The sequence below is a fragment of the Physcomitrium patens genome, chromosome 24 (assembly GCF_059467195.1).
Source record: "Physcomitrium patens ecotype Gransden chromosome 24, ASM5946719v1, whole genome shotgun sequence".
NCBI lineage: Eukaryota > Viridiplantae > Streptophyta > Bryopsida > Funariales > Funariaceae > Physcomitrium > Physcomitrium patens.
Window position 1 is genome coordinate 4,207,732 of NC_143433.1, and position 11,111 is coordinate 4,218,842.

General features: G+C 27.9%; 1 protein-coding gene across 1 annotated transcript; it reads right to left on the reverse strand.

The window, feature by feature from the left end:
• Positions 1-9,029: 9,029 nt before the first annotated feature.
• LOC112276636 (uncharacterized) lies at positions 9,030-10,583 on the reverse strand. Its single transcript, XM_024508113.3, has 2 exons — positions 9,825-10,583; positions 9,030-9,431 (listed from the first exon to the last, which is right to left on the reverse strand). The coding sequence occupies exons 1-2, from the start codon at positions 10,503-10,505 to the stop codon at positions 9,270-9,272; spliced, it is 843 nt and encodes a 280-aa protein (XP_024363881.1). The 5' UTR covers positions 10,506-10,583; the 3' UTR covers positions 9,030-9,269.
• Positions 10,584-11,111: the final 528 nt, after the last annotated feature.

Consider the following 11,111-nt stretch of genomic DNA (forward strand, 5'->3'; position numbering starts at 1 on the left):
ATGTATATTTGTTAAAAATATAAAATTTATACACTTTTTAAAAAAATCATAGATGTGATTAACTTAAAAGTGTAAAATTAATCTTCTTTTGTTAAATTATTTAAATATTAGTATGGTTATAAATATAAAGATTATAATTTTTAACCAAATTTTTAATTTTTATAGAGTTATGAAAATACAAAAGAACCTGAATTTTATATAAAAAAAATCAAAAAAAAAAAAAAAAAAAAAAAAAAAAAAACTATAATTTGAAAGAAGTAAATTACTTTGAAAAGTTGAGATTTTTTTGTTTGAATACAAGTGATGATGAAGTATTGAGCTAATATTTTTTATTATATTCTCTTAAGTTAAATTAGCTTTATACAACTCATTCAAGTATTAAAAATTTAATTATAATAAAATAGAGGTTATCTAAAAATTTAAAAATATTAAAATTATATTTTTATAATTATTTTAAAAAACTACAAATATTTATGGAAAATTTGTCAAAATTAAAAGAACTTTATTTGGAATATTAAATAAACTTAAAGACCTTGTTGGATATTATAGAAAATTTCAAATGTCTTCAATTAGTATATTTGAACGGATTTAAATCATTGAAGAGACTTCCACCATCAATTGGTGAGTTCAAATTAATACAAAAAATAATGCTAAATTGGTGCATTAAAATAGAAGAACTTCTTACATCTATAGATAATTTATCTAATTTGAAGGAGCTTAATTTAGATTCTTGTATAAACTTAAAGACCTTACTTGATACAATTCAAAATTTCAAATGTTTTTAGTTATTAGATTTGAAGTTTGTCAATCATTGAAGAAACTTCAACCATCAATTAATGAATTGGAATCACTGCACAAAATAATGTTAAATTAGTACATTCAAATAAAAGAATTTTCAACATCTATAGGTAATTTATTTAATTTAAATAATTTTTTTTTTGTGTTCTTATAGAAACTTAAAGATCTTCTTAGATATAATTAAAAAACTTCAAATGTCTTCAATTATTAGATTTTAGTAGATATAAATCATTGAAGAAACTTTTGCCATTAATTGATAAGTTAAAATCATTACAAGAAATAACAATAAATTGGTGCATTGAAATAGAAGAACTTCCAAAATATAAGAGCAATTTATGTAATTTGAATAAACTTGATTTGTGTTCTTATATGAACTCCAAGACCTTATCAAGTACAATTAAAAATCTGAAATGTCTTAAATTATTATACTAGAATGATTTTCATTTATTGGAGAAACTTCCACCATCAATTGATGAGTTGAAATTACTACAAAAAATAATGCTAAATTGGTGCATTAAAATAAAAGAACTCCCAACATCTATGAAAAATTTATCTAATTTGAAGAAGCTTACTTTGGATTATTATAAAAACTTAAAGACTTTATCGGATACAATTGGAAAGCTCAAATGTCTTCAATTATAATATTTGAATTGTTTTAAATTATTGAAGAGACTTCTACCATCAATTAAAGACATAATCAAATACTATTAGAAATCTAAAATATTTATAATTAATATATTTGAAAAAATATGAATTATTATAGAAACTTTTATTATCAACTAATGAATTGAAATCATTATAAGAAATAATGTAGCATGAATATATTAAAACAAAACTTGCAATATTTATGAAAAACTTATATAATTGAAAGAAGCTACATTTACATTCTTGTAGAAACTTAAAGACATTATCAAATGCTATCAAACACCTCAAATATCTTTAATTATTAAGTTTGAAGTATTATGCATCTTTGAAGAGACTTCTACCATCAATTGGTGAATTAAAATTTTTGCAAGAAATTATCAAAGGTGGATGCATTAGAATAGAAGAACATCTAACATCTATGGGTAATTTATTTAATTTGAAGAAGATTAATTTTTATTCTTGTAGAAACTTAAAAACCTTATTTGATACTATTGGAAACCTTAAATATCTTGAATTATTAGATTTGAACCTATATAAATTATTTGAAAGACTTCTACTATTAATTGAGGTGTTGGAATCACTACAAAAAATAGTGATGGATGAATGCATTTAAATAAAAAATATTCCAATATTTATGGAAAATTTATCTTATTTGAAGAAGCTTGATTTTTGTTCTTGTTGCAACTTAGAGACTTTCTTAGATATAATTTAAAACCACAAATGTCTTCTATTATTAAATTTAAAAAAACTTTATTTATTAAAAAGACTTTTTCTATCAACTAAAATTACAATAAGAAATAATAATGATGCTTTTAGAAGTTTGGATGATCAAAGAATTTAAATTAAAAAAAAAAGTAAAAAAAAATATATTTTGTATTAACTTTGACATACATAAGTTCATGATTATATATACAAAATAGAAAATTTAGATTTTTCTTTAAGAATCATGTATGCTCTTGGATTATTTTAAGATATATTTTTATATTATATACCTTCTTTTAGAAATATACTCACCACTACAAGTAATTATATAAAAGAATGATAGTGCTTAAAGAGCATTTTAGAACTTTTAACATATCTATGATTCAAATAATTAGCAAGTTGGTTTAAATTAATTTTAGTAATAAAATTAATAAAAAATTGAGTTAATTTATAATGAAACGGTTTTTTTATAGTATTTAATAAGAATTGTATAAGAAGTTCACAAGAGGATATAAAATTATAATTTTTTAATGCCATGGCCTTATTATCATAAGTTTATTGCTTTGTAGCTAGAATTTTTTTAAGATTTTTTTATCTTTTTAGTACTTTCTAATTACATAAATAATAAATAAGATCATTAGAACTAACTGATGTATATTTTCTAAGTATAATTACTGATTTTAAATAAATTTTATAAATTAAATATGAGATTCTATTTGCAATACTACCACAAAACTTGAAAATTCACATTTGTATTAGTTTTTATTTTAAAAAATTATGCACCAAAAAAATATTATCTTGTTTATTATTTCTTATAAGAAAAAAATTTATTAAAACTTATTAGAATTAGAATCTAGAATAAAATAGTATGATATATAATGTATTTTTATTAAAAAAAAATTAAACAACAAACATGTGAAGATATCAAAAAACTAATCTTAAGAAAAGATAAATTAAGGACACCAATAATAAGAAACTACAATAGTAGCAAAGATATGGATGTAAACACATTTACAATAATAATGTTATTTTCTAAAATTAAGGCTATATTATAAAAGATATTAAATTCTATAATTTTTTTTCTTTAATAATATCAAAATTAATAAAAAAATAAAATAAGAAAATTTATAAATACAAAAAGAGATGAATAAAAAAGTATTTTTGTAACAAAATAAAAGAATTGACAAAAAGCAAAATAAAATATTAAATATTAATTAGAAAAAAATCTATAATTTAAAACTTTCATATATTTAAACCATATTATTCTCTATCTTCTATCTCCCACTACTTTAATTTTTCCAAAAATTAAGAGGCTTATATAAATAATTAACTTATATCTATAATATTTTAGAAATAATTCAATATTTTCCATAATTATATATAATAATTTAATCAAAATTTAAAAATATTTTTTAATTTTATTTTATTTAATTCTTATAAATTTAGTAATAACTTTATCTTTTAGTCATTGTCTTTTAATTTAATCAACAATACAACATTCACATTGATATTCTTATTCTAGTGATTATTATTTTAATTATAAAAATACTAACTTATATATATATATATATATATATATATATAGATATATATATATACTATATTTATAATTAGTATTATATCCATTCAAAACCTTTACATCATTCATAACTAATTTATACCAGTTTTTATAGTATACACATAGCATTATCAATTTTATGTTTGGTACTTCTACACCACAATAAAGAAATAATTTTTATATGCCACAAATTACCACTATAACTATATTATTATATTTTTTAGAATATTCTTTTATATTCTATATATAATGAGTTCAATATCTATGCCTACAACTTCCATAACTACATCAATAATCTTAATTAATATTTATCAAACCATCCAATGTCTTTGTGCATATACCATAATCATAAATAAAATAATAAATTTATAATCATAATAGTTTAAAAAATTAAAAATTAAAAATTAAATATATTTTAAAAATATATTTGTTTATAGTGTTCTATTTTATCATAATTTCTATGTTTTTTCTAACCTACACAATTTGAATAATCTTTTAGTCTTTTAATTTTTATATGAATATTATATCTATTTTAATACTACCTAAAATTTATCCTCCACATCTTTATATTGTCTTTGATAAATTTAATGTATTGCAATAAATTATTTCAAAAATATATATAATTTATTATACTATACTAATTTATATCTAAAATTAAAAATTTACATATTTTACTTGTCCATATTCTTTATCAATTGGTTGCTACATTTCTAAGCATACTTCATTGAAAATCCATTTCCTTCTTTGTACTAATAATGCTTCTTCTACCTCTTTTATATTTTAAAAAATTATCTAAGTGCTAATTTATTAATCAAACTATAACAACTTATGAAAATTATTACCAAGAATAGCCATGGTATTTATTGAACTACAAATGTCATCTAAACATAAATGTAAGTAAGTTATAAATCTATAAGAAATCAATCACAATTACAAATGTGCAAATAAATTAGAAGTAATAGAAGAACATATAGCGATTACATTAATTAGATGAAAGGATATAAATCAATTCTATTCCTCCTAAATTTTCTATTTCTTATCTCTATGATTTAGATGTCTGCTCTTGTTTCAAATTATGATACAATATCAAGAAGTATATTGCTAGAATAGAAGTATAAATATGGAAAGACAAGAGATCTAAAACTGCTTGCAAAATGAGCTTTGGATTTATACAACTAGTCTAATAACTAATCACATGGATATTATTGCTAAATAATATTACTACCAATAAATAGGAGCTATAAATTATAAATTAGGAAAGCGGTATTAACTACCCATTTTCTATTATGTCTAATAGGAGTTATATACTTTATTAATATTATCACTTAATGATATATTAGACTAACTCAATTTACTGATGCCATTATTTCTTTGAATTTATAATTTTTTTTTTCAAGGACATGAACTTCAAAGAAAGAAAATCTCAATATACTCTATTATCACTCAAAAAGACTAAGAAATCACTCAAAAATGATAATATATTGAATTAAAATGGCAATTTTCCAAGACAAGAAGACTATAAAATCTTGAAACAAGACTAAGGGCTAAAAAGGCATTGACAAGTGTGAAGAAGGCTTTACTCTTGCCTCCATATATAATATCTAACTAAGAGCTATATGGCAATATTCTATAGGACCTTGAACATATCTTGACTTTGTTAAACACATATCTTAACTTGTAAGGCAAGTTTTTTATATGTACACTATATAGTTAGCTTGTTCTACAAGCTACCAACATGTATAGCACATAGTTAATTTGTTGACCAAATTTCTAACCTACTAATCAACTATAAACATATGTAAAGTCAAAATTACATCTATGAAGCTTTTAAAATACTTTTGTAGAAGATATTATGAAATTAATTTATATTTAGATACTTCTATTTAATCATATAGATAATTATTGAGAAAAATTAATATATTTGTGAGAATTTTTCATAAGTTAGACCTTTAGTCAAAACATCTGCAATTATGTCTTGAATCCCACAAAAAACAAAGTTAATGTTGTTACTTTTAATCTTCTCATAAACAAAGTGATGTTGAATTTTATCATACTTAGTACAAGTGTAGAATGTAAGATTCTTTGAAAGAAAATTATAACTTCAATTATCACTAAAAATAATCAAAGGACCATCTTGTCAAAATCTAATGTCTTTAAAAAATCTTTGAAGCCAAATTGTTTTCTTTGTAATATAAGTAGCTGCCATATACTCTATTTTAGTGGTAGATAATACAATTATTGGTTGCTTCTTAATATTTCAACTAATTGCACCACTAGCTAATAAAAATGTATAACTATTGGTCAAACGTCATGTAATAATATCTCGTGTATAGTTTGTATCATAATAACCAACTACTTGTAAACTTAAAGAGCCTCCACCATATTGTAGTACATAATGTGATGTACCTTGAAGATATTACAAAATGCGTTTCATTGCTATCCAATGTTGTAGACTAGGATTTTCCATATATTGGCTAACAATTCCTACTAGATAAGAAATATTGCCTCAAATGCCTATCATTGTGTAGTCAAAACTGCCAATTGCATTTTAGTATAGAATCTCCTTAATTGCTTCAACCTCTTTAGAAATTTGTGGATTTATGTCTCTTGATAATTTATTGTTAGAATCCAAAGGTATAGTCAAAGGTTTAAAATCTTTCATGCCAAACCTTTCAAGGATGTTTTCCACATATTTTTGCTAACTAAGGTAGATTTTATAAATCTTTTGGTTCTTCATAATTTGCATGCCCAAAATATAGTAGATATCTTTCAAATCCTTCATCTCAAACCTCTTAGCTAAATTTCTCTTTGTATTTAAGAGAAGTTTCTTATTATTGGATATAAGCATCAAGTCATCTACATAGACTACAATGGTGATGAAGAATCCACCATGTATCAACAACAAATAAATGTTAGAATTGACATAGTTTTTTTTTCAAATTTTATGATAGAAAATAATCATCTATCTTCCTGTACCATGCTCTAGAAGATTGTTTGAGCCCATAGAGATTTTAAAAAGTTTATACACCAATTGGTCTTCACCTTCTAATATATAGCCTTTTAGTTGATCCATATATATTTCCTCTTCAAAATCTCCATTTAAAAATGCTATCTTGATATTCATTTGATGAACTTCCAAACCTTCAACTACAACTAGTACTAGAAGTATATAAATTGAGTTTACTTTTGCCATTGGAGCAAAAATCACAACATAATCAATACCTTTTTTTTGCACATAAGCTTTTGTAATGAATCTTATCTTATAGCACTGTACTAATCCATCTGCGTTAAATTTGATCTTAAAAATCTAATTATAATAAATTTATTTTTTGTTTATTAAGAATAGTATCAAAATCCAAGTCTTATTGTCAATGAGACTCTAGTACTTTGAATCCATTGATTCCTTCTACTTCCAAGTATCATCCCTTTTCATAAGTTTAGTAATAGTAGCTGATTCTTCAATGCTTGAGTAAAAAATATGTGCCATATATGTTGAAGATATCAATGACTTAGAAAGAATCCAAGCCAATGCTAATTCATTAATTGCTTATTGTTGTTGTGCCAAAAGTCAAGCTCGTGAATGTGTCATCATTGGTGAAGATAGAAGTAGATGGGGAGGTAGAATTAAAGCCGCACGTTGTTGTCCAAGTGCTTGAGCTTCTGTTTGAATATCTCAAATTGAAGATGAAGACTCAACAATTTGTTTTTGGTGACTTTTGCCAATGTCCAAATCTCCCAAGGTATCTTCATTGTTACGTTTCAAATTTGATGAAGTCTCTGTAGGCTCAATTTTAATCCCTATTTCTTGAGATTTATCAATAGAAACCTCCAAAGTTCCTTTCTTTTGCTTAGAGTCTTTATACTCAACAAACTTAATATCACGGCTCTTAATTAATGAGCCATTTTCAATGTCCTACAAACAATAGTACTTAGTATCTTCAATATAGTCTATAAATATTTTGTATCATAGATTTTTTTTTTTAATTAAATTTTGACTATAAAAAAATCATATTTTTAGTAAGTAAATACAAAAATAATAAAATAAAATTGTATGAAATGGAGATTTACATTGAATTAATTTTTTTTGTAATATAATTTTTTTTTGTATTTACTTCTGAATTGCTTGACACAATAATATTTTGTCTTGTAGTAAATGAAAAAAATTGTATTGAATGTAAATAAATTGTAATGCTTTTGATGAAATAAACATCATTTCTATAGTACTGATTTATTTTTAAAAAAAAATTCTAATGTAGCTGTTATTTATATAATTGTGAAAAATGTTAAACTGATTTTGCTGAAGTTATGTACACAAAAATTAAACTTAAAATCTCTAAAACTTTCATTAACTAATTTTTTAATGAAATATTAATATTGACACATAAAATTGATTGCTACTGCTGTTTATGTAGATGATACCTATTTATACTAAAAATTTTGAATTATTGGTGTCCAAAAATAAAGTAGTTCCAATTTATACAAAATAAAAATAAATAAATAAATAAACCAATTTTCGTGATTTGGAGGGTAGATTTCATTCTTTATTCGATTTGGATGTGTGAGAAATCAAATCAAATTTATAGTTTTTCAGTATTTCAACTTCTACGACACAGGTATGTTTACATCAGATTCAGTGATTATAGCACTTAAGATTGGCAGAAATATGAGCAAAGTCAAAAATGAGTTAGGTTTTCAACAACGGACGCTAAATTGTTACAAGCTACAACTGGTGTACGATCTGCGTTGTTAATTTACGAGCTAACGCATCATTTCCTGTCACCAAAACATGAATAACAGGCCTTAAATAATTTACAACGAATATCACAGTTTTGAGTAAACAATAAGAGCCAGCGAGTACTATGTTCTTGCAATACATTGCACTGGGATAGTGTTTCATATCATGAGGCAAGGATCTTCACCTAGAGTAGGGATTATCTACTGATACTTACTTTGAGACTGCATCGCTGTTATTTTCGACGTAACAACTGCATGACACATACCAAAATATTTACCTGAAAGGTTGCCACAATTGTACGTAGAAAACATGCCTTTCGGAACCACATAGCTAGCTCTAAGTAAAGATATCCTTGAATACGCAAAAATCCTGAGATCCATCAAAGCAGGATGTCCCGGTAACTGAGATGTAGAAAGGCACAGCTCGATAAGAGGCAACATTCTGAATTCGTCACCCACATTCACTTGGAATGATACTGGAATAAAATCCCCACATATTCCGAACAGGTGCACAGCTCACGAGTGCAGCGACTACACTTGTAAAGTTCATTTTATCGTCACAGAAAATAGTCAGCAGACGAGATAGTCACAATGGAAAACAGGAACGGTGTTACTGTGTAAAAGCATCACGGGGATTGATGTCTAAATAGGACAATCAAACCACTCCACTGTTTAACACTAGTTCGCTGAAGATTAAATGGACTAAGATAAACTCCAACAATAAACAATACAAGAGAATGCTTCAAAACTGGTGCTTTACTTTCCAGAATGTACCACTCCTGAAAGGAAGTGCGAGCAAGATTAGGCACATGTAATATGACTTGATGTTCCCTCAGTATACTGGAGTCTTCTCGACGTCCTCCACCACGCTAATCTTGTGAGGCTTAGCAAGGAAGTCGGTAAATTCCTGGAACGGCGACTTAGAGAACCGAGTTTCTCTCCAGAGATCAGGGGTCAAGAATCCATAGGTCTTCAGGAGGCACTCAAAAGTAGCCTGAAAATCAACATTTACAACCACAGGTAGCTTGTATCAAAACACAATTATCGCTAGATTCAATGCTTTAATAATCTACATTTCAGAGTGCTTCGGCAATCCGAAGAAGTTAGGATGTAACAGTATCTTCAACAAATGGTCACAAATTTGGATCACCTCAATGTCTTACCACAAACTTCTCAGCATTAGATAATAGACTGGATTGATGGCAGAAATTGTGATTATGATTGAGATAAGTGAAGCCACTTAATGGATCAACCATGTTCGAACACAATGCTAGCAGCCCTAATCGGAGATAAAACAAAAAAACACAAAACAAAACAAAACAAAACAAAAAAAACAATGAAATTGACAGGGTTCTATGGCATTGTGTAACGAGAAACCCATTCTCACCTTGACGAAGTTTCCAAGGGTTTTAGTCGACCCGCGCGAGGATGTGAACACGTCTTCAATACCGGCGAATTGCAAGACCTTTTTGGGCACACGAGCAGCCACAATACCAGAACCTCTGGGGGCAGGGACCAGCCTCACGGTGACGGAACCACACTTTCCAGTGACCTTGCAGGGCACGGTGTGGGGCTTGCCAATCTTGTTACCCCAGTATCCACGGCGAACTGGGATGACCGAAAGCTTAGCCAAGATGATAGCACCCCTGATGGCAGTCGCCACCTCTTTGCTGCACTTGACTCCCAAACCCACATGCCCATTGTTGTCACCAACGACGACGAAAGCTTTAAACCTGGTACGCTGTCCCGCACGGGTCTGCTTCTGAACGGGCATGATCTTCATGACCTCATCCTTGAGAGCGGAGCCGAGGAAAAACTCGACAATCTGGTGTTCTTTAATGGGCAGAGAGAACAAGTAGATCTGCTCGAGGGACTTGATCTTACCGTCCTTCACCAATCGTCCAAGTTTGGTGACGGGCACCCACTTCTCCTCCTCGTCGCGCTTGGCGCCGCGACGTCCTCCTCGGCGGTCACCCCTGCCTGTATCTCCACGGCCGCCTCGGTCACCTCTGTCACCACGACCAAACCCACGGCCGAAGCCTCCGCGCTCTCCTCCGCGCTCGGCCATGGCTACCTGAATGGCGCTGTGATTCTGAGATTACTGAATGGGGCCACAATCCTCGACGACAAAGCTCCAACGCTCGCGAGGAAGCAAAAGAACTAGGGTTTTAGCCGGTGCTCGTATTGACCCTCTTCCCGTGCACGCGTCCAAGCCCTAACCGAGCCTACCACCATAGCTTCGGTAATGTAGATTTGTCACCTGGCCTGGGTACCCTGCCTCGGTACCAAGCCTCGACACCCAACTTCGCCCAGCTTTGGAAACTCGCTTCGGTGCAGGTTCGACAAAACCCTAATTCCTCCTTCATTGACAAGTCCAATACATTTAAACTCTTGCTCTGCCCAATCACCATTTTTTCACATTGTGATTTTCGTGTGCTTTTTCTGTATTTTAGTAAGAGTGTGAGAAAAATCACTCACTCTTGTGACTACATGGAGAAATTAATTTAGGGTTTAGGATTGAGCGTTGCAATTCGAAAGATATGAAAAAAAAGAAGTTTTGCATTGTTCTTTTGTTGTGTGCAAATGGAATCATAACTAAGTTGCAAAATTAATCGAGACCAATTGATTGTAGTAGATATTTATAGAAAATAAACAACTGTATGAAATAATATTA

What these genes read in the sequence shown, in the direction of transcription:
- LOC112276636 (XM_024508113.3), bottom strand. Translation starts at nt 10,505, where the DNA reads ATGGCCGAGCGCGGAGGAGAGCGCGGAGGCTTCGGCCGTGGGTTTGGT. An exon ending in CCCTTGGAAACTTCGTCAAG is followed by an intron (nt 9,432 to 9,824) that starts GTGAGAATGGGT and finishes GTTGATTTTCAG; the next exon opens with GCTACTTTTGAGTGCCTCCT.